The sequence below is a fragment of the Vidua chalybeata genome, chromosome 1 (genome assembly GCF_026979565.1).
Source record: "Vidua chalybeata isolate OUT-0048 chromosome 1, bVidCha1 merged haplotype, whole genome shotgun sequence".
Lineage (NCBI taxonomy): Eukaryota > Metazoa > Chordata > Aves > Passeriformes > Viduidae > Vidua > Vidua chalybeata.
Window position 1 is genome coordinate 153,111,942 of NC_071530.1, and position 22,332 is coordinate 153,134,273.

Consider the following 22,332-nt stretch of genomic DNA (forward strand, 5'->3'; position numbering starts at 1 on the left):
ACCTTGGGGAGTCGCTGCCCTCAGTGCCCCGCGTGCCCATCCTGCCCTGTCAGGTCCCCCTGCGTGTGTCGCCGCTGCTGCTGACCCCCTGCCCGGTGCTGTCCCCCCGCCCCTGGGCCCTGACACTCCCCCCGGTGCCAATCCCCGCTCGCTGCTGGCGCCCGGTGCCTCCTGGCACTCCCTGGCGTAGGGCTCGAGGTCTCCCCCGACCCTGGTGCAGTAGGGTCCCCGGGCCACCGCAGCGCTTTGCTGCCCCGGTGTCCTGGCCTGGTGCGTGGCGGTGTCGCCTGGCTGTCACCACGGCGCTGGGTGCAGCCCCGGTGGCGGCGGCAGCGCCCGTTCCGTGCCCGCGGGTGCCGCGGGGCGAGGGTGCCCGGCGCAGTGTCGAGGTGGGGGCGGCTCGGCGGGTCCCGGGGGTTCCCCCGGAGCCCTGAGGGTGGGAGACGCCGTGGGAGGGAGCCGGGCCGGCCCGGTGGCGTCGGCACCCGCGGGCGAGACTGAGGCGCTCCTGCCCGGCCGGCCCGGCTGGCCCGGGAGCCGCCGGAGCCGGGAGCTGCCAGGGCCGGGAGCCGGGCGCCGCCTGCCCCGGGAGCCGCCGGGGACGGTGCCAGGAGCCGCCCCGTCAGGTCTTCAAAGCGCTCGCTCTGACGCCGCCGCGTCCTCCCGGTCGGTACCTGCCGGAGCCGGGGTGCCACAGCCGGGGGGTGCCGCGGCCGGGGGGTGCCGGTGCTGGGGGCGCCGGTGCTGGGGGCGCCGTTCCGCCCCTCACCCCGCAGCCGTGCCAGGCTCTCGGTCTCGGCTCAGAACCCGTCGGTCCCGGCTCGGCACGTCGGGAGCGGTTCGGCCCGTGCGAGCGCGGTGCCAGACCGCAGCGGTGCCACCCTTGCGACCGCCCTGGCAGTGTCACCGCCGTGTCCCTTTCTCGTCCGGCCGCTCCTTCGGCCGTGTCGCGGTAGCCGCGGCTCCGGGGTGTCCCTGCCTCCCCCGACGTGCGTCAGCAGGGCTCCCACCGCGCTCCGGGCGCCAGATGTGCCTCTGCCAGACGTGCCTGTGCCAGATGTGCCTGTGCCAGATGCGCTCTCGGCGGAAAAATGTGCGTGCCGGGGCCGGGGCCGGGCCGGTGCCGCCCGCATTCCGCGGCGGCCGCGCTGGCTCTGTCCCAGCGGGCATCGGCCCGGCCGCGGCTGCCGCTCCCTGACGGGCCCCCGCACCCACAGCGTGTCACGGGTGGGTGTCGGGGTGGGTGTCACGGGTGGGCGGGGGCCGGCGGGGCTCCCGGGGCGCCGCCGGCGCGCGGTTGGACCGTGAGTCACGGCAGGACGAGGCCACGGCCCCGTGTCCTTTGGACTCCGCACTGAGGACGGGCGATGCCCGCCGCTGCAGAACGGGGGTGTTGGGGTGCAGACATGAATGTTGGGGTGCAGACATGGATACTGGGGTGCAGACATGGATACTGGGGTGCAGACATGGATTTTGGGGTGCAAACATGGATATTGGGGTGCAGACATGAATGTTGGGGCGCAGACATGGATGTTGGGGTGCAGACATGGATACTGGGGTGCAGACATGGATACTGGGGTGCAGACATGGGTGTTGGGGTGCAGACATGGATATTGGGGCGCAGACATGGATATTGGGGTGCAGACATGGGTGTTGGGGCGCAGACATGGATATTGGGGTGCAAACATGAGTGTTGGGGTGCAAACACGGGTGTTGGGTTTCAGACATGGGTGTCGGGGCGCAGGAAGTGAGCCTTAGGGCACTGACGTGTGTGTTGGGGTGCAGATCTAGGTACTGGGGTGTTGCCAGGCTGGCAGCGCCCAGGGCACCCGCAGCTGCCCTTTCCCCAGCAGCTGCCACCCCTGCCGTGGGTGACGTGGGTGACTTTGGTGACTTTGGTCACATGGGTGCTCTGATGGGCAGGACTGGCAGCTCCGTGTCACCCCAAGGGGCTGGGGATTCTCAGCCCGTGCCAGCCACCCTGGGGGTCCCCGGGGGGGGACATCCCGGGGGGACGCAGCACCCCATGGGGCACAACCCCTGAATTTGCCCTGTGGTCCCCTCAGCTGATGTTGTCACCCACTGGGGGAGGGCGGTGGGAGGTGAATCCCTGGGGAGGGGGGATTCCTACACTGCTGCCAATGCCCCCACCCGACGTGAGAGCCCGTGGGTGCTGTGGGGCGCAGGGCAGGGTGTGGGGTGCTGTCCTGGGGTGTTTGGTGGGAGCGGAGCTGCTGGCGGGGCTGGTGTGTGCATGGGGGCACCCGGGGGAGTCTGTGGGGATCAGTCCCCCATCCCAGAGATCCTGCAGCCCAGGGGATTGTGACCCTGAACCCCTCAAGAGGGGCCCCAGGGATCTGAGACCCCCAAATGTGGGACCTGGGACTGGGGCTGGTGAACCTGGGGGCTTGAGCCACAGGTGGGGGGAGCAGGGGTCCTACAGCTCCAGGGCGTGGGCTGGGGGGTTCTGGGGTGGTCCCTGGGCTGTGGCACCGGGTGGTGCCAAAACCCCCACAGGGACTGAAGGTCCCAGCTGGGGCCTGGGGTGCCGGGGAGCTCCTGACCATGGGGCCAGAGGGGTTCTGGGGACCCTCTGTGAGGGGCAAGGAGGGTCTTGACCTGGAAACCTGGGGGACCTGAGCCTCCAGAGCTTGGAAATCTGGTGGTCCTGAGGTGTGGTGGCTGGGGGTCCAACAGGCTGTGGGCCCCACCCCCTCGGACTTACGGGCCTGAGGGTCCCAAGGCCCCGAGGTGTGGGGCAGGGGGTCTGGCCGCCCTGGGTGAGGGGTGAGGGGTTTCTGAGCACCCCGATCTTCAGGAACCAGGGTCCAGCTCCCCGCGCTCGCAGATCCGGGGGTCTCGCGGCCCCGTGTGTGGGGCTGGGGGTGCCGGCTCCCCGTGGAGCGTCCCGTGGCTGCTCCCGTGGGTCCGTGTCCCATCCCGCCTGCAGGCGCAGGGAGGGGAAGGGTTAAAGCTCAGGAGTTTCCTGTGGGCAGGGTCGGGGCGTGGGGCTTGGGGGGCGGGGGGAGAGAGTCCCGTCTCCTCCCCGGGCCGCCCCACTCGCGGCGGGACCGGCGGCGGAGCGGGAAGGGAGAGCAGCTGTGTCGGGGCTCAGCATGTCCCGGCCGCGGCGCAGCTCGGAGGACGCTCCGGCGGTGGCCGCCCGAACGGGCTCCGAGGACAACCTGTACCTGGCCGTGCTGCGGGCGGCCGAGGGCCGCAAAGGTACGGCGCGGGGGGCGTGGGGGGGAGGCCGCCCACCATCGCATCCCCACCTGGGGCGGTGCCCCCAGGGCGGGCTGCGGGGCAGACCCCCGCACCAGGGCGGGGTCCGCAGTGCTGGCTCCGTGTCCCCGGGGCTGTGGGCCCCCAGGCGGGCCGTGGGGCAGCCCCCCCCCCCACACCAGAGCGGTGTCCCTGGGGCAGGGACGGTGTCCCCCAGGTTGGTGTAGCCAGGGCAGGCTGTGGGGCAGACCCGCACGCCGGGGCGATATCTCCGGCCAGGCTGCGGGGCAGACCCCCGCGCTGGGGCGGTGTTTGCGGGGCGGGCTGTGGGGGCGGACGGCAGCAGACCCCCCCCCGCCGCCGCCCAGCTCCATCCCCGGTGCCCTCGGTCGCTTCCTGCCACGCCCTGCCTGGCCGCCCCGGCCTGGCCGCGGCTCTCCCTGTGCCGCCGCCGCGGGGTGGGCGCCGCTCCGGGGACCCCTCGGGTGTCAATGTTGTGGGCGCGGGTGCCGGGGTACGGTGTCGGTGCCCCCCGCTCGGCGCGCGGTGTGCCCCACGTTTCCTTCCTTCCTTCCTTCCTTCCTTCCTTCCTTCCTTTCTTCCTCTCGCACCGTGGCCACTCCTGGCCCGGCACGCCCTGGCTGCGCCGCTGAGCGCCCGTGGGCCCGCGGGGCGGCTCGGGCTGTGCAGCACCCCGGGGTGCTCTCCCGGCGGGGAGTGTTGGCTGTGGGGCGCCGGGCGCCGCGTGGGCAGATCCCGGCACGCTCCAGCGGGGCAAGACCCAGCACGCAGCGCCCGGCTCGCCACGGCGAGGGCAGGGGCGCCTTGCGGCTGCCGCGGCACCGGTGGCATCGCCCCACGTGCGTGGGGTGGCACTTCTGGCCTCCGACCCCCCTTGGGCGTCAGGCTGGGTGTGGCACTGGCGGTGACACCGGGGACCCAGGGGGACAGGAGTGCTGGCAGTGGGGCGCTGGGGGTGCAGGGCAGTGGGCGCTGGTAGCGGGTGCTGTGGGGTGGGTCCTGTGGGATCCCAATGCGTCACCATTCCCATGCCATCCCCTAATGACAGGGCAGCGGGCAGGGAGCGCCGTGACTCACTGCAGCCCTGCTTGGCCCTGTGCCCGCAGAGAAGGGTGTCCCGGGGGTGTCCTGGGGCGTCCCACAGCTCTGGCAGTGCAGATGGTGCGTGGGCGCACCCCAATCCCTTACATGTCCCACTGGGGCCCTGCCTGTGGGGCTGGAACGGTGCCAGGGTGGTGCCAGGACAAGCACCCCGTGGCCTCGTCTCCGTACCATACCCAAACCGCTCAGTCAGTGCCCAGGGCAGTGCTGGGGCTCCTCAGAGCAGCGCCAGAGGGCTCAGGGTTGGGTGGGCACCTCCTGCTCCCAGCAGGCACGGAATATTCCGAGCTGAAAGGAGTTCCACAAGGATCACCAAGTCCAACTCCTAATTTGTCCGTACTGGGGTTGAACCTGCAGCCTTGGCGTTCTTAGCACCACGCTCTGGCCAACTGATCTAATCTCAGCGCTCAGAGTTGAGGTGTTGGTGGGTGTTGGCATGGTGCTGGCATGGTGCTGGCACGCTGGGGCCGATCCCCGTTAGCTGTTTCCTCTCCCCACACCCCCGTGACTCACCGTGGTTCCCCAGAGCGGTTGGCTCATCATTTCCTGCGCCAGCCGTGCCCCGCGGTGCCACCGGCGGGGCCTGGTTTTTTGCTGTGCCACGACCCTGGTGCCACTGGCTCACCTGTCCCTCTCCTCTCTTGCAGATGAGCGAGATCGTGTCCAGAAGAAAACCTTCACCAAATGGGTCAACAAGCACCTTATCAAGGTACGGGCACCGCCAGTCCAGCAGGCACCACTGCCCCAGCAGTCCCCGGCCCCAAATCACCCCCAGCCACAGCCCCGTGTGCTGGTACAGCCGAGGACGTGGCAGTGGAGGGTCCCCGGTGCTCCTGTGCCACACCTGAGGTCAAGGCCTCTCAGCTGCCTCCTTGGTGGGGTTCTGCCCTCCAGGTGGGATCTGCCCTCCCGGTGTGCCAGGAGGGAACGGTGCCCTTGGCACCTGGGGATGTGTCCTGTGCCTTGACGCCCTCAATCCCGTCCCAGCGCTGCCAGTCCCCAGTCCCTGCCCCAGGCAGAGCCCCACCTTGGCACCTGGCACACACTGGGACATGGCCCAGCCCCCCAGAGCGTGTCTCCACACGTCCCTGACCCTGCAGGGCCATCGTGGTGCCACCACGCTCTGCCCATCCTGGGTCCCCTCTCAGCTCTGTCCTAACTGCTCTCTTCTCTCTGCCCTGCGCAGCACTGGCGACCAGAGGTAGGTCCTTCCCCTCTCTCTCTGTCTGTCCCGCTGCGCTCCTCCTCTTTGCACACCCTCCTTTCCCCTGGGGCTGCCACTGTGGTAGGCAGTGGCCCTGACCCCTTCACGGTGGGTGTCTGCATGCCAAGAGTGATGCCAGAGTGATGCCGGAGTGATGCCAGATCCATCCCGGCAAAGGGGGAGCTGCTGCGTGTGTTTGAGGGGGATCGTGGCACTGGGGACACCAGCTGCACTTGGGGCTGTGTGTGAGCACCCGCTGTGCTGGGTGGGGTCACCGGGCACCCACCCCGGTGTTGGCTGGCAGGGGTGGGGGGTGCTCAGCTGGCCCCGGCCCCCCTGACACCGTCGCCTTCCCCGCAGGCGCAGCGCCACGTCAACGACCTGTACGAGGACCTGCGGGACGGGCACAACCTCATCTCGCTGCTGGAGGTGCTGTCGGGGGACACGCTGGTAGGTGCCACTCCGCCCTGCCCGCGCTGTCCCCCAGTCCCCGCACACGCGCCGGCACCCCTCCGCCGGCCGTCCTCATCTTCATCCTCGTCCTCGCCCTCGCTCGCTGCCTCTGTTCCCTCTCGTCCTGCTTGGCCGTCGGTCTGTCCCGGTGACCCCGGAGTGCCCGCGCCCCCCCGCCCCCGCCTCTAACCTCTCTTTGCTTTGGTGCCCTCTCTGCTTCCTGGCGCCGGCCCCCGGCCCACCGCCGCCTTTGCCTCCTCCTTCTCCTTCCTCTCTCTGCTCCTCTCCGCTCGGCTCGGCCGGGGCAGCCCCGGGAGCGCGACGTCCTCCGGACCTTGCGGTTGGTGAGTGGTTCCGCCGTCAGCTCTTGGCTGGACGGAGACAGCAGTGCCGTGACAGCGGCACGGAGCAGTGCCGAGCACGTCCCAGCGCGGTCTGCATGCCACGTGCCGTGTGCCGTGCCTGTCCCAGTGCTGTCCCAGTGCTCTGCTGCATGCTTTGCCTGTCCTGGTGCCCCCTGACGCCCAGAGCTGTGGGGGGTGGGTTTCCCTGGGCCAGAACTCGGTGGCAGCAGCAAGAGAGAAGTCATCCTCCACAGGCACCGTCACTGGGAGTGATCCCACCACGCTGGGTGTCAGGCTGGAGCCGGACTCTGGCTCCTGGCGTGCCCTGCGGGGTGGCTGGCAAGCGGGGTGGCACGTGGCCACCAACTCCCTGGGTCTCACGCTAGGGCCGGCCCTGGCCCCGAGCGGCTGCGGGTCCACGTTGGCCCCTTTCTGTGGGACGGGAGCGACCCTGGTCTGCTGCTGAGTGGCACAAGGGGGTTCATGGAGTCCCCAGCTCTCCCGGCAGCCAAATCTGGCCTTAGTTGGTGCAACATCGGCATTGCCGTGGGGCGGGAACATATTTGGGGGGTCTGGGCAGGACCCAGGGGACCCCGGCCGGGACCCACAAGTTTGGGGGGGCTCACCCAGCTTGGCAGTTCCCGGTCCTGCTGAGGGGACACTGGAGCGTGCTGGGGAGCTGCATGGCGAGCGAGGGACCGCGGTGGCCACACGTGCAGCGCTGCCAGGACCGCGGTGCACTGGCACCGGGGCCAGCAGCAGCCCCGCACACCGGGCACTCGGCTCCCCTTCGGGACGGCTGGGATGGTCCCGGTGCTGCCGGGCGTGGCGTGGGAACAGCCTGCGCCGCCGGGTTCGCGGGGGGAGCATGGGGAGCGTCCCCACCCCGGCAGGGGCAAAGTGCGAGGGCGGGTGCCATCGGCATGTGCGGCGCTGGGAGGGGCCGGACGGCACCGGGGGTGGGGGCGGCCGGGATGGCAGGACGGTGTGGTGGCATCGAGGCAGGGCGGTGGCCGCGGAGGGGGGGGCCGGGGGTGTCACGGGGTGGCAGGACACGGCAGGGATGTGTCCAGCGTGGCCGCGCTCACCACCCTCCTCTTCCCCAGCCCCGGGAGAAGGGCCGGATGCGCTTCCACAAGCTGCAGAATGTCCAGATTGCCCTCAACTACCTGAAGCATCGGCAGGTGAGCATGGGGAGGGACCCCTGGGATGCCCATGACCCCCGGGGCTGTGCCGGGCTCCCCCATCCCTGAGCCGCGTGTGTCCTGCGCTGCAGGTGAAGCTGGTGAACATCCGGAACGATGACATCGCCGACGGCAACCCCAAACTGACGCTGGGGCTCATCTGGACCATCATCCTCCACTTCCAGGTGAGCCCGGCGGGGTGGGGACGGGGACAGTGGTACCGAGGGGCCAGGATTCCGTGGTGCTGGGGGCCTCCCCGGGCTGGTCCGGTCCCCAGTGGGGCAGGAGTGGTGTCACTGGTCACTGGCAGTGCCATGCAGCGAGTGTCACGGTGCCGGTGCCAGTTTCCAGAGTAACAGCTGTGTCCTGGCAGATCTCAGACATCCAGGTGACGGGGCAGTCGGAGGACATGACAGCCAAGGAGAAGCTGCTGCTGTGGTCACAGCGGATGGTGGAGGATTACCAGGGCCTCCGCTGTGACAACTTCACCACCAGCTGGCGGGACGGGCGCCTCTTCAACGCCATCATCCACCGGCACAGGTGGGTGCCGTGGTGGTGCCGTGTGATCCACGGGCAGGCGTGTGCTCGTGGGGCGGCCGTGATGATCCCGTGCTCATGGGGCAGCCATGCCTGTGCTTATGGGGTAGCCGTGCTGATCCTGTACTCATGGGGGTGGCTGATCCTGTGCTCATGGGGCAGCCATGCCTGTGCTTATGGGGTAGCCGTGCTGATCCTGTACTCATGGGGATGGCTGGTCCTGTGCTCATGGGGTGGCTGTGCTGATCCTGTGCTCATGGGGCAGCCGTGCCTGTGCTCGTGGGGCAGCTGATCCTGTGCTTATGGGGCAGCCCTGCCGATCCTGTGCTCATGGGGCAGCTGTGCCTGTGCTCATGGGGTGGCTGTGCTGATCCTGTGCTCACTGGGGTGGCTGTACCTGTGCTCATGGGGCAGCTGTGCCTGTGCTTATGGGGTAGCCGTGCTGATCCTGTACTCATGGGGGTGGCTGGTCCTGTGCTCATGGGGCAGCCGTACTGATCCTGTGCTCGTGAGGCAGCTGATCCTGTGCTTATGGGGCAGCCCTGCCGATCCTGTGCTCATGGGGCAGCTGTGCCTGTGCTCATGGGGTGGCTGTGCTGATCCTGTGCTCACGGGGGCAGCCGATCCTGTGCTCATGGGGCAGCCGATCCTGTGCTTATGGGGCATCCGATCCTGTGCTTATGGGGCAGTCATGCTGATCCCTTGCTCATGGGGCAGCCTTGTTGATCCTGTACTCACGGGGGTGGCCGATCCTGTGCTCATGGGGCAGCCATGCCTGGGTTTATGGGGCAGCCGTGCTGATCCTGTACTCACTGGGGTGGCTGTGCCTGTGCTCATGGGGTGGCTGTGCTGATCCTGTGCTCATGGGGTGGCTGTGCTGATCCTGTGCTCATGGGGTGGCTGTGCTGATCCTGTGCTCATGGGGTGGCTGTGCTGATCCTGTGCTCATGGGGTGGCTGTGCTGATCCTGTGCTCATGGGATGGCTGTGTTGATCCTGTGCTCATGGGGCAGCCGTGCTGATCCTGTACTCACTGGGGCGGCTGTGCCTGTGCTCATGGGGTGGCTGTGCTGATCCTGTGCTCATGGGGTGGCTGTGCTGATCCTGTACTCACTGGGGCGGCTGTGCCTGTGCTCATGGGGTGGCTGTGCTGATCCTGTGCTCATGGGGTGGCTGTGCTGATCCTGTGCTCATGGGGCAGCTGATCCCGTGCTCATGGGGCAGCCGTGCCAATCCCGTGCTCATGGGACGGCCGTGCTGACCTTGTGTTCACCGGGGCAGCTGTGCCAATCCTACTCGGGGTGATGTGAGCACGTGCTCCTGACGAGTCCCGGCCCATCGGCCTGTGCTGCAGTGTGCCGTGCCCGCTGTTGGCGTGCCAGGGCGGTGGCAGGCAGGTCCCCACGGGTCCCGCTGGGACCGCTGCGTGCTTTTGGGGAGAGCAAATATGTGCAGGCCTGTGCCAGATGGGGGGGAGTCACCTGCACTGTGCCGTGTCACGGCTGTGCCGTGCTCTGCACCACGGCACTGCCACGCTGAGCTTGGCCCCACCGTGGAGCCCCACGGTGTCAGCCCCACAGGGGACTGGGGTGCCAGCCCCATGCAGGGTTGGGGTGCCCAATTCACAGGATGTGGGGGCTCTGACTGTGTCGGGGTTCCCACTGGGAACTCTGTGCATCCCCAGCCCGTCCTGTCCCTGTGCTGGCTGTGGGGGTCTCCCCTGCCACCGGTGTCCCCACCGGTGTGGGATGGCCAGGCAGGAGTACAGGCAGGGGAAGGGAGGCCCCAGAAAAGGGGGGACCTGCCCTCCTCGGGGTTTTGGGGTCTCCACAGCCCCACTGACCCCTGCTGACCCCCACCCGCAGGCCAATGCTGATCGACATGAGCCGGGTGTACCGCCAGAGCAACCTGGAGAACCTGGACCAGGCCTTCACCGTGGCCGAGCGGGATCTGGGGGTGACGCGGCTGCTGGACCCCGAAGGTACGGGCTGGGGTGAACTGGGGGGGGTCCCTCTGCAGAGCCCCATCCCTCCCCACCACGGGGTCCCCCAGCTGAGCCCCTCCCTCCCCACAGACGTGGACGTGGCGCAGCCAGATGAGAAGTCCATCATCACCTACGTGTCCTCGCTGTACGACGCCATGCCGCGCGTGCCCGAGGTGCAGGACGGCGTCAAGGCCAACGTGAGTTGGGGTGCTGGGGGGTCTGCTGCCACCCCCTGCAGCGTCACCCCCCAGCCTCACATGTGTCCCCCTCCCCAGGAGCTGCAGCTGCGCTGGCAGGAGTACTACGAGGTGGTGACGGGGTTGCTGCAGTGGAGCCGGCAGCACTCGGCGCTCTTCGAGGAGCGTCGCCTCCCCGCCAGCTACGAGGAGATCGAGGTGAGGCCACCGGCATGGGCATGGCAGTGGGGACAGGAATGGAATGGTGCTGATGGCCTGGCATGGGCACGGGGATCACGGTGCTGCCACAAGGGTGACCGACCCCGGGAGCCACTGGTAGCTGGGGCAGTGTGTGGGGCTAGCTGGCCTGTGGCCCCGTTGTGGGTGGCTCGTGGCCAGTGAGGGGTGCCAGCCGGCCGGCAGCTCCACCGTGGGTGGCTTGTGTCCAGTGTGGCAGCCCACGGCCAGCTGAGCTGTGCCAGGCAGTGGGTCACCGTGAGACCGGGGTGCGGCTGTGGCACGGAGCCCCCTCCGGTGCCAGCCTGGGGGTCTGCGGGGTTCGGGGACTCAGAGCCATGACAGAACCGGGTGCCCCATGAGGGGGGGGGGCCCCCCTGTGACTCACCCTCCTGGTTCTGCCGTGAGTCACCGCTGGCAAAGCCCAGCGCGGCCACTTCCTTCCCGCCGGCTCTGCGCACATGGAAAATTGCGGGGTGGGGAGGGCGGATGCTTGGGGAGGGGGCAGCAGCGGCTGGGGGTCCCCGCTCAGCTGTGCCCCCCCAACCCCCTCCCCCCCCCCGGCAGATCCTCTGGCGCCAGTTCCTCAAGTTCAAGGAGACGGAGCTGCCGGCTCGGGAGGCCGACAAGAACCGCTCCAAAGCCATCTTCCAGGCGCTGGAGGTACCGGCCAAGGGCTGGGGCGGGGCTCGGAGGTGGAGTCCTGGGTGCTTGGGATCCCAAGGGGTGGGGGGGGGCTGAGGGGGAGACCCTGCGGACCTCAGGTCCTGAGGGGTGGGGGGTCCCGGTAGCCGGGGGTCTCGAGAAGCTGGGGATGTGTCCCAAGGGGATGATGGTCCTGGGGGCCTTGGGGGGCTCTGGGTGGGTCCTAAGAGGATGATGGTCCTAGGGGCTGTGGGTCCTGGGGTGTCAGGGGTCTTGGGGGTGTGGGGTGGGTCCCAAGGGGATGACGGTCCTAGGGGCTGTGGGTCCTGGGGTGTCAGGGGTCTTGGGGGTGTGGATCATCCCAAGGGGATGACGGTCCTAGGGGCTGTGGGTCCTGGAGTGTCAGGGGTCTTGGGGGTGTGGGGTGGGTCCCAAGGGGATGATGGTGCCGCGGGTCCCGCGGCAGTGCCCCTTGGGGCAGCGTGTGACGTTTGGGGTGTGCAGGGCGCGGTGCAGTCGGGACAGCTGAAGGTGCCCCCCGGGTACCACCCGCTGGACGTGGAGAAGGAGTGGGGGCGGCTGCACGTCGCCGTGCTGGAGCGGGAGAAGCTGCTGCGGGCGGAGTTCGAGAGGCGAGTAGCGGGGGGGGGGGGGGGGGCCGTGGGGCCGGGCAGGGCCGCGCTGGCACCCACACCCCCCTCCCGCTGCCAAACCGCGGGGCTGGGCCGGGGTGGGGTGTCCCGGCCCCCCCGAGGGGGAACCACAGGGCTGTGAGTCACCGCTCCTGCTGGGAAACCTCTGCGGCCGCCGGCCTCCGGCACGGCACGGCACGGGCACGAGAGGGATGGGGGCCGGATCGGGGACAGCGGGGATGGGGGTGGGATGGGATGGGGACAGGAGGTGGGATGGGGGTGGAGGGTATTGAGAATGAGATGGGGGGGGCAGGATGGGGATTGAAGTGGAATGGGACGCGGGGGATTGGGATTGAGGTTGGAAGCAGGGTGGGGATGGGAAAAGGAAGATGGGGATTGGGAGCAGGATGCAGCGTGGGACAGGACCCATGCCGTGCATGGCCAGGACAGCTGCCCCCTTGGGCAGGACCTGATCTCTGCTGACCGTGTCCCTCTGTGTCCTCCCCCCCCCCCCCGCCCCCGTGTCCCTGCAGGCTGGAGCGGCTGCAGCGTGTGGTCACCAAGCTGCAGATGGAGTCAGGGCTCTGTGAGGAGCAGCTGAACCAGGCGGATGCTCTGCTGCAGGCAGTGAGTGCCGGTGGCACCGACCGGGGCAGGGGGGGCCTGGTGGGAGCAGCCCCCGGCCATGGCCCTGCCCTTACCGTCCCTGCCCCCGCAGGACGTGCGGCTGCTGGCGGCTGGGAAGGCTCCACAGAAGGCGGCAGAGGTGGAGAGGGACCTGGACAAGGCGGATGCCATGATCCGGCTGCTCTTCAACGACGTCCAGACCCTCAAGGACGGGCGGCACCCCCAGGGCGAGCAGATGTACCGTCGGTACGGGCGCTGCGGGGGTCCCCCACGGCTTGTCCCCGTGGCCCTGTCCCCCCAGAGCCCTCCTTGTCCTTCCTGCCCCCCATGTCCTCCTTGTCCTTCCTGCCCCTCAAAGCCCTTCGTGTCTCCCGTGTCCCCCATGCCCCCTGTGTCCTCCACGCTGCCCATCCTCCCCATGCCCCCCATGCTCCCTGCACCCCCAGCCACTCCTATGCCCCCCAAAGCCCTGCAAAGCCTCCTGTGACCCCCCCCATGTCCCCTGTACCCCTCAAAGCCCCCCATACTCTCCCCAAAACCCCCCTCCGTGACCCCTGTACACCCCAAAGCTTCTCATGCCCCCAAAGCCTCTCGTGTCCCCAAAGTCCCCGTGTCCGCTGTACCCCCCTTGCAAAGCCCTGTGCACCCCAAAGCCCCTGACGCCCCCCGAGTCCCCGTGGCCCTTGTGCCCCGGTGACACCTCCCTCCCCGCAGCGTGTACCGCCTGCACGAGCGCCTGGTGTCCATCCGCACCGAGTACAACCTGCGGCTCAAGTCGGGGGCGCCGGTGGCGGCGGCGGCCGCCGTGTCGGTGACGTCGGCGCAGCGGCGGCCGGAGCCGGACGAGGCTCCGCTGCGGTACCTGCAGGAGCTGCTGGCCTGGGTGGAGGAGAACCAGCGGCGTGTGGCCGCGGCCGAGTGGGGCGTGGACCTGCCCACCGTGGAGACCCACCTGGGCGCCCACCGTGGGCTGCACCGCGCCATCGAGGAGTTCCGTGCCAAGGTGGAGCGGGCACGGGCTGATGAGGTGAGGCCCCTGGGCGCTGGGGACCCCCTGCTCCCGGGGGTGACGAGGTGAGACCCTGCAGGGTGCTGGGGTGCTCCCAAGTCCTGGGGGTCCTCTGGGGCTGTCCCCACTGTGCTTCAGTGGGTCCCCCAAGTGCTGTGTCCTCCCCTCCTCATGAGCATTTCCTGTGGGGTGCCTTTGCTCTGTGCCTCGGGGTCCCTGAAGAACCATGGCCACCCCTCTTTCTGCTCCCCAAGGCCCCCAGGGCTCACCCACCTCTGCTCCTGGGGCTGTGCACAGCCTGGTGGGGAGGGGGTGGTTTGGGAAGAGCAGCCCAGCCCAGCTGTGCCCACAGCTGTGCCCTTGTTCTGGAGCCCCGTGGGGCCCGGGGTGCCCTGGGAGGGTGGGGAGGCACCGTGCCCCGAGGGCACCACCCCGCAGCCCCTCTACCCCTGGTGTGGCCCCTCCGCTGCCCTCCCCAGGAGTCCCCGCTGTCGCTCCCCTTGCGGGGCGCAGGGGGGCAGCTGGGGTGGGGGTCCCGGGGCTGACGGCGTCTCCCGCAGACCCAGCTGTCCCCCGGCCCCAGCGGCGCGTACCGGGAGTGCCTGGGCAAGCTGGAGCTGCAGTACGCCAAGCTGCTGGTGAGGCCGGAGGGGTGGGCGGGAATGGGGGGCAGACGTGGTGGGACCTGCTGGGGACGTGTGGCCTGGGGGGGGTCATGGGGGGTGGTAGACGTGAGGGGACCTGCTGGGGAGGGGGCCCTGCTGGTGGGGTGTGAGATGGGGGGGGGACCTGGCGGGGTGGGTGACATGGGAGAGAGCTGCTGGAGGAGGGTGTGACAGGAGGGGGGACAATTTGGTTGGGGGGTTGTGCTGGGGGTGAGTGCGGGGAGGGGGATGTGGGGCAGGAGGATGCAGGACTTGTGGGGGCAAGTGGGGAGGAGGTTAAGGGGGGGGGCAGAGGGTGTGCAGGGGGCAGCCGTGTGGGGATGAGGCCGCGCAGGGCGAGGGCGGAGCTGCAAAGCACCCCCGTGTGCCTCCCCAGAACTCCTCCAAGTCGCGGCTGCGGCACCTGGAGAGTCTCCATGGCTTCGTCAGTGCCGCCACCAAGGAGCTGCTGTGGCTGAGCGAGCGCGAGGAGGAGGAGGTGGCCTTCGACTGGAGCCACAACAACCCCGCCATGGCTGCCAAGAAGGAGAGTTACTCGGTACGGGCACGGCGGGCACGAGCACAGACATGGGAATGGGCAGGGACATGGGCACAGTGACAGACATAGGAATGGGCACGGACACGATATGGACACAGGGACGGGCATGGACATGGGCATGGACACAGGGATGGGCATGGACATGGCATGGACACAGGGACAGGCACAGGGATGGGCACGGGCATGAGCACAGACACGGGGGTGGGCACGGACACAATATGGACACAGGGATGGGCATGGACATGGCATGGACACAGGGATGGGCATGGACATGGCATGGACACAGGGACAGGCACAGGGATGGGCATGGACACAGGGATGGACACAGGGATGGGCACGGGCATGAGCACAGACACGGGGGTGGGCACGGACACAATATGGACACAGGGATGGGCATGGACATGGCATGGACACAGGGATGGGCATGGACACAGGGATGGACATGGGGATGGGCACGGACATGATATGGACACAGGGATGGGCATGGACACAGGGACAGGCACAGGGATGGGCATGGACACAGGGATGGGCATGGACATGGCATGGACACAGGGATGGGCATGGACACAGGGATGGGCACGGGCATGAGCACAGACATGGGAGTGGGCACGGACACGTTATGGACACAGGGATGGGCATGGACATGGGCATGGACACAGGGATGGGCATGGACACAGGGATGGACATGGACATGGCATGGACACAGGGACAGGCACAGGGATGGGCACGGGCATGAGCACAGACATGGGAGTGGGCACGGACACGATATGGACACAGGGATGGGCATGGACATGGGCATGGACAGAGGGATGGGCATGGACACAGGGACAGGCACACAGGGAATGGGCACGGGCACGAGCACAGACACGGGAGCAGGCACGGACACGTTATGGACACAGGGATGGGTATGGACACGGACACAGGCATGGATACGGGGATGGGCACGGACATGGACACAAGGACAGACACGAGGATGGGCATGGACATGATATGGATACAGACATGGGCATGGACATAACGTGGGCATGGACACAGGGACAGACACAGGGATGGGCATGGACACAGGGATGGACATAGGGATGGGCACGGACACAGACAAGGACAGGGACAGACACGGGGATGGGCATGGACACGACATGGGCACAGGGATGGACATAGGGTGGGCACGGACACAGACAAGGACAGGGACAGACACGGGGATGGGCATGGGGATGGGCATGGACACGACATGGGCACAGGGATGGACACGGACGTGGACATGGGGATGGGCATGGACATAACATGGGCACAGGAATGAGCATGGACACGGGCACAGACACAGGGATGGTCATGGACACGGACATGGACACAGGGATGGACAGGACATGGACCCAGGGATGGGCATGGACATAACATGGGCACAGGGATGGGCATGGACACAGACATGGACATGGACCCAGGGATGGGCATGGATACGGACACGGGGATGGGCATGGACACAGGGACAGACACGGGGATGAGCATGGACATGGGGATGGGCACGGACACAGGCATGGACGTGGGGATGGGCATGGACACGGGCACAGGGATAGGCATGGCCATGACATGGACATGCATGTGGGCAGACACACATGGAGGACACAGCTGCTCCACGTGGACACACCCATGGACACACACACACACGTGCCATCCCCGCACACGGACGTGGCTGCGTCACGTGGTCCCCTCCCCGCTCTGCAGCGCTGAGCCCCCGTGTGCCCCCCCACACCCAGAACCCCCCTAACCCTCTGAGCACCCCCAGAGCCCCCCTTGCACACGCAGCCCCAGGTGTAACCATACACACACAGAGCTGGGCACACGTGTGTGAGCCCTGGCCCCCCCCCACCCTGGCCCTGCACACGTGTGTGAGCTCTGCCCCCGGCCCAGGCGCTGATGCGGGAGCTGGAGCTGCGGGAGCGGCGGATCCAGGAGCTGCGGAGCTCGGGGGAGCGGCTGCTGCGCGAGGAGCACCCCGGGGCGCAGACACTGGAGGTGGGCGTGGGGCTGGGGGCAAATGGTGGGGCATGAGGGAGGGCTGGGGGGCTGCAGGGACGGGCTGTGCTGGGGCGTGTGGGGAGTCTGGAGGGGGCCTCGGGGTCTCAGTGATCTTGGGGGACTTGAAGGGGCTGGGAGAACCTGAGGGGCACCTTGGGGCCTTGGTGGGTTGGGGAGGGGGTTCAGGAGGGTCTGGGCACTGGGGGTCACTGGTGTGGGGTGCAGTGGGCACTGGGCATTACTGGTGTGGGGTGCAGCAGGCACCGGAGGTCACTGGTGTGGGGTGCAGCAGGCACTGGGGTCACTGGTGTGGGGTGTAGTGAGCACTGGGCGTTACTGGTGTGGGGTGCAGCAGGCACTGGGGTCACTGGTGTGGGGTGCAGTGGTCACTGGTGAGGGGTGTAGTGAGCACTGGGCATTACTGGTGTGGGGTGCAGCAGGCACTAGGGTCACTGGTAATGGGTGCAGTGGGCACTGGGGGTCACTGGTGTGGGGTGCAGTGAGCAGGGGGTCACTGGTGTGGGGTGCAGCAGGCACTGGGGGTCACTGGTGATGGGTGCAGTGAGCACTGGGGGTTACTGGTGTGGGGTGCAGTGGGCACTGGGGGTCACTGGTGTGGGGTGCAGTGAGCAGGGGGTCACTGGTGTGGGGTGCAGCAGGCACTGGGGCTCACTGGGGTGCAGCAGGCACCGGGGTCCCCGGTGTGGCAGCCTGTAGCGGTGCGGGTGCAGGTGTGGGTGCAGGCCAGGCGTGGGTGTGGGCACCGGTGCCCTCGGTGCCAGCCCCGGTGTCCCCCCCCCGCCACCCGCAGGCGTTCCTGGCAGCGCTGCAGACCCAGTGGAGCTGGATGCTCCAGCTCTGCTGCTGCATCGAGACCCACCTGAAGGAGAACACCAACTACTTCCAGGTACTGGGGGCGGGCTGCCGGGGAGGGGCTGGGAGTGGGAAGGGCGGGCGGGACCCCAGTGCTGACCCCCGGCCCCCCCAGTTCTTCGCCGAGGTGCGGGAGGCCGAGGAGCTGCTGCGAAAGACGGAGGAGGCGATGCGGCGCAAGTTCAGCTGCGACCGCGGCACCACGGCCACACGCCTTGAGGACCTGCTGCAGGACCTCGCGGTGAGGGCGCCCCCGAGACCCCCAGGGAGACCCCACCCCATGTCCCGGGGGACCCCCAGGGTAACCCTGCCCAGATCTGCAGGGTGACCCTGCTGCGTGACCTTGGAGCGAGGGCAAGTGGGAGCCCGGGGGGGACAGCCCAAGGGGACCCCCCCCAAGATCCTCAGGGCATCCCCAGCCCCATGGCAACCCCAGGCTGACCCTGGCCCCCTGCGACTCTGAGGTGACAGACCCCCTGCAGCCCCCAGGGTGACCCCCAAAATCAGAGTCCCACAGCTGCCCCTTGGGTGTCCAGCTGCAGAGTGCTGGGGTGCCACCCCCACTGCAGCCCCTGGGGTGACCCCAACACGTCCATTGCTGCAACAGACCGGGGTGACCCCCCTGCCTCATATTCCTGACCCCTCCCTAAACTCCCAGGATCCCCCCCGCAATATCCCAAGGGCTCCCAAAACCTTTGGGACCTCCTGATACTGAGCTCTCTCTCAAAAAAAAAACCTGGTATCTCCCTAAAATTCTGATGCCCCTCAACGCGATGGGACACCCCAAATCCTGAGGGGTCCCAAATCTGCCCCCCCACAGGAGCAGAAGGAGCAGCTGGCGGAGTTGGGGGCGCAGCTGGGGGGTCTCTCCCGCCGCGCCAGGACCATCGTGCAGCTGAAGCCGCGCAGCCCCTCGACCCCCCTGCAGGGCCGGCCCCCCATCCAGGCCGTCTGCGACTACAAGCAAATGGAGGTGTGGGGGGCACGAGGGTTGGATTAGGGTTGGTTCCCCTGGGGAGGCCGTGGGGGGGGTCCAGCACCCCACTCTGATGCTGACCCAGCCCCGTGGGGGGACACAGGAGGAACCCCCCTCTCGTCAGACACCACCCTGGGGGACAAGGGGACACATGGGGGGACCTCCCACCCTTCTCTCACGCTGCCCCAGCCCCATGGGGGGACACAGGAGGAACCCCCCTCTCATCAGACACTACCCTGGGGGACAAGGGGACACATGGGGGGACCTCCCACCCTTCCCTCACGCTGCCCCAGCCCCATGGGGGGACACAGGAGGAACCCCCCTCTCGTCAGACACCACCCTGGGGGACAAGGGGACACATGGGGGGACCTCCCACCCTTCCCTCACGCTGCCCCAGCCCCATGGGGGGACACAGGAGGAACCCCCCTCTCGTCAGACACCACCCTGGGGGACAAGGGGACACATGAGGAACCCCCCTCTGGTCTGACACCACCCTGGGGGACAAGGGGACACAATGGGGGACCTCCCACCCTTCCCTCACGCTGCCCCAGCCCCATGGGGGGACACAAGGCGTCCCCCACCCAGACTGAGACCACACCAGTCCCACAGGGGAATATGGGGGGACACTGGGGAATGTGGTAGAGGCACAGGTGGGCGCAAGGGCCCGCACCCCCACCCTGACCCCCTGCCCCGCAGGTGACGGTGCACAAGAACGACACCTGCGCCCTGGTGAACCACGCGCAGCCGCAGCAGTGGCGGGTGCTGAGCGCCGGTGGCAGCGAGGCCGTCGTCCCCTCGGTCTGCTTCCTCCTGCCGCCCCCCAACAAGGAGGCTCTGGACGCCGTGCACAGGTGGGGACGGTGACCCTGCACCCCACACGGGCTCCCCTGTGTCCCCCCGCCCCTTCCTCTAACTCCAGGTCCCCACAGGCTGGAGACCACCCACCAGCAGCTGCTGGGGCTGTGGCAGCAGCTGCACCAGGACCTGCGCAGCCTCCGCGCCTGGCAGTACCTGACCCGGCACATCCAGCAGATCCAGTCCTGGACGCACGTCACGGTGAGTTCCTGGGGGTCCCACAGCGCCACGGGGGTCCCGGGGGTCCCGGCGGGGGCTGACACGGCCGTGCCCCCCGCCCCCAGTTCCGCACGCTGCCGGCCGAGGAGGTGCGCCAGGTCCTGTCCAGCCTGGAGAGCCACTACCAGGAGTTCCTGCGGGACAGCCAGGACTCCCAGAGCTTCCAGCCCGACGACCGGCTGCAGGTGGAGCGCGACTACAACGCCTGCACTCACAAATACGAGCTGCTGCTGCGTAGCCAGGAGAAAGGTGGCTGTGCCCTCCCTGCCTCCTCTGAAGGGTGGGGGTTCCCCAGGGTTTCCCCGGGTGCTGAGCATCCCCAGGTCCCCGCGGTGTCCCTGGGGTATTGCCATGGTGCTGAGCTGTCCCAGCCTCCCCACTCCTCACACTGGCTCTCGGGGTGTCCCCAGGGTGCTGAGCCATCCCTGCATCCTCCCCTTCCCGACACGGGTCCCCGTGTTGTCCCCGCAGTCTGAGCCATCCCCGTGTCCCCTCTCCCTCCTCTGGGTCTCCAGGGTGTCCCCAGGACATCCCTCTGTCCCTTCTCCCTGCTGTGGGTCCCCAGGGTGTCCCCGGGACATCCCTGTGTCCCTAGGGTGTCCCCATGATGCTGAGCCATCCCTGTGTCCCCTCTCCCTACTGTGGGTCCTCGGGGTGTCCCCAAGACATCTCCCTGTGACCCCTCTCCTTGCTGTGGGTCCCCAGGGTGTCCCCAGGACATCCCTGTGTCCCCTCTCCTTGCTGTGGATCCCCAGGGTGTCCCCATGGTGCTGAGCCATCCCTGTGTCCCCTCTCTCTGCTGTGGGTCCCCAGGACATCCCTGTGTCCCCTCTCCCTGCTGTGGGTCCCCAGGGTGTCCCCAGGACATCTCCCTGTCCCCTCTCCTTTCTGTGGGTCCCCAGGGTGTCCACATGGTGCTGAGCCATCCCTGTGTCCCCTCTCCCTCCTCTGGGTCTCCAGGGTGTCCCCGGGACATCCCTGTGTCCCCAGGGTGTCCCCATGGTTCTGAGCCATCCCCATCTCTCCTCTCCCTGCTGTGGGTCCCCAGGGTGTCCCCAGGACATCCCCATCTCCCCTCTCCCTGCTGTGGGTCCCCAGGACATCCCTGTGTCCCCTCTCCCTGCTGTGGGTCCCCAGGGTGTCCCCGGGACATCCCTGTGTCCCCAGGGTGTCCCCGGGACATCCCCATCTCCCCTCTCCCTCCTCTGGGTCCCCAGGGTGTCCCCACGTTGCTGAGCCATCCTGGTGTCCCCGCGGTGTCCCCGCGGTGTCCCCGCGGTGTCCCCGGGCACTGAGCCGCCCCCCGTGTCCCCGCAGGAGAGCAGGACGAGTCTCTGTGCAGGAGCTACATCTCGCAGCTGAAGGACATCCGTCTGCAGCTGGAGAGCTGCGAGAGCCGCACCGTGCACCGCCTGCGCCTGCCCCTCAAGGCCGACCCCCTGCGCGAGTGCGCCCAGCGCCAGGCTGAGCAGCAGGTGTGTGACACGCCCGCGACACGCCTGTGACGCGTGTGGCGCGCACAGATGGGGGGAACCTCGGTGCCAGGATGGGCCCGGGGGAATGGTTTGGGTCGCAAAAGCCCTCAGAGCCCACCGAGTCCACCCGGTCCCCCGGCACTGCACCCCTGACACGTCCCCAGGTGAAGCACAGGGCTGTAAAACCTCCCCAGGGCTGGCGCTCCAGCCCTGCCCTGGCCAGCGGTGCCAGGGCTGGACAGCCCTTTCCAGGAGGAGTTCTCCCAATATCCTAAACCTCCCCTGTCCACCTGCACCGATGGGCTGCAGAGCCTTCCCCTGCTCCTCCCCTCCTGGGGTCCACGAGCATTTGGTCGGGGGTCGGCCCTGTCCTGCAGCCAGCAAGGACTGAGGGACTCCTTCCCCTGCAGCAAACACACCTGGAGCTGGAGGGCATCCAGAAGAACCTGGCCAAAGTCAGCGAGAAGACGGAGCAGGTGCTGGCGCAGCCGGAGCAGGCGGGCTCAGCCCCTGTCCTGCGCTCCGAGCTGGAGGTCACCCTGCGGAAGATGGAGCAGGTGTACAGCCTGTCCAGCATCTACCTGGAGAAGTGAGTGAGCCCTGGCAGCGGCACTCAGCGGCTCCGGGGCTGCCAACGAGCCTGGGCAGCTGGGAGGCCATGGGGAGCCTGGGGAGAGCCAGCATGCCTTTCCCTTTTTTTCCTTCCCTCTTCTCTTTTTCCCTTTTTTCCTTTTCCTTTTTTTTTTTTCCTTTCCCCCTTTTTTTCCTTTTCCCATTTTTTTTCCTTTCCCTTTTTTTTCCTTTCTCCCTTTTTTCCTTTTCCCCCTTTTTTTCTTTTCCCTTTTTTTTTCTTTTCCCTTTTTTTTCCCCTTTTTTCATTTTTCCCTTTTTTCTTTCCCCTTTTTTCTTTTTCCCTTTTTTTCTTTTCCCTTTTTTCTTTTCCCTTTTTTTTCTTTTCCCTTTTTTTTTCTTTTCCCTTTTTTTTTCCTTTTTTCTTTTTTTCTTTTTCCCCTTTTTTTCTTTCCCATTCTTTCTTTTTCCCTTTTTTCTTTTTCCCCTTTTTTTCTTTTCCCTTTTTTCCCTTTTTTTCTTTTCCCATTTTTTTCCTTTCTCCCTTTTTTTCCTTTTCCCCTTTTTTTCCTTTTCCCTTTTTTTCTTTTCCCATTTTTTTCCTTTCCCCTTTTTTTTCCTTTCTCCCTTTTTTTTTCTTTCCCCCTTTTCTTATTTCCCCTTTTTTTCTTTTCCCCTTTTTTCTTTTCCACTTTTTTCCCTTTCCCCCTTTTTTCCCTTTCTCCATTTTTTTTTCCTTTTTCCCCTTTTTCTCCTTTCCCCCTTTTTTT

General features: G+C 67.2%; 1 protein-coding gene across 10 annotated transcripts in view; it reads left to right on the forward strand.

Annotated features, from left to right (window-relative positions):
• The window catches only part of PLEC (plectin), a 55,099-nt gene that overhangs the window by 18,034 nt on the left and 14,733 nt on the right, over window positions 1-22,332 (forward strand). For 6 of the 10 annotated variants that reach the window (XM_053946391.1, XM_053946433.1, XM_053946375.1 and 3 more), the window contains exons 2-26: window positions 4,995-5,056; window positions 5,534-5,548; window positions 5,912-6,001; window positions 7,455-7,532; window positions 7,625-7,717; window positions 7,906-8,072; window positions 9,934-10,049; window positions 10,143-10,249; window positions 10,328-10,447; window positions 11,033-11,128; window positions 11,615-11,742; window positions 12,276-12,369; window positions 12,461-12,615; window positions 13,084-13,396; window positions 13,939-14,016; window positions 14,420-14,581; window positions 16,487-16,591; window positions 17,406-17,501; window positions 17,583-17,708; window positions 18,288-18,440; window positions 19,140-19,294; window positions 19,373-19,499; window positions 19,583-19,766; window positions 20,835-20,992; window positions 21,403-21,581. In XM_053946391.1, the coding sequence (XP_053802366.1) occupies window positions 4,995-5,056; window positions 5,534-5,548; window positions 5,912-6,001; window positions 7,455-7,532; window positions 7,625-7,717; window positions 7,906-8,072; window positions 9,934-10,049; window positions 10,143-10,249; window positions 10,328-10,447; window positions 11,033-11,128; window positions 11,615-11,742; window positions 12,276-12,369; window positions 12,461-12,615; window positions 13,084-13,396; window positions 13,939-14,016; window positions 14,420-14,581; window positions 16,487-16,591; window positions 17,406-17,501; window positions 17,583-17,708; window positions 18,288-18,440; window positions 19,140-19,294; window positions 19,373-19,499; window positions 19,583-19,766; window positions 20,835-20,992; window positions 21,403-21,581 (3,157 nt within the window). The remainder of the gene's footprint in view (window positions 1-4,994; window positions 5,057-5,533; window positions 5,549-5,911; window positions 6,002-7,454; window positions 7,533-7,624; window positions 7,718-7,905; window positions 8,073-9,933; window positions 10,050-10,142; window positions 10,250-10,327; window positions 10,448-11,032; window positions 11,129-11,614; window positions 11,743-12,275; window positions 12,370-12,460; window positions 12,616-13,083; window positions 13,397-13,938; window positions 14,017-14,419; window positions 14,582-16,486; window positions 16,592-17,405; window positions 17,502-17,582; window positions 17,709-18,287; window positions 18,441-19,139; window positions 19,295-19,372; window positions 19,500-19,582; window positions 19,767-20,834; window positions 20,993-21,402; window positions 21,582-22,332) is intronic. The other 4 variants (XM_053946399.1, XM_053946383.1, XM_053946418.1 and 1 more) reach the window with 1 other exon arrangement.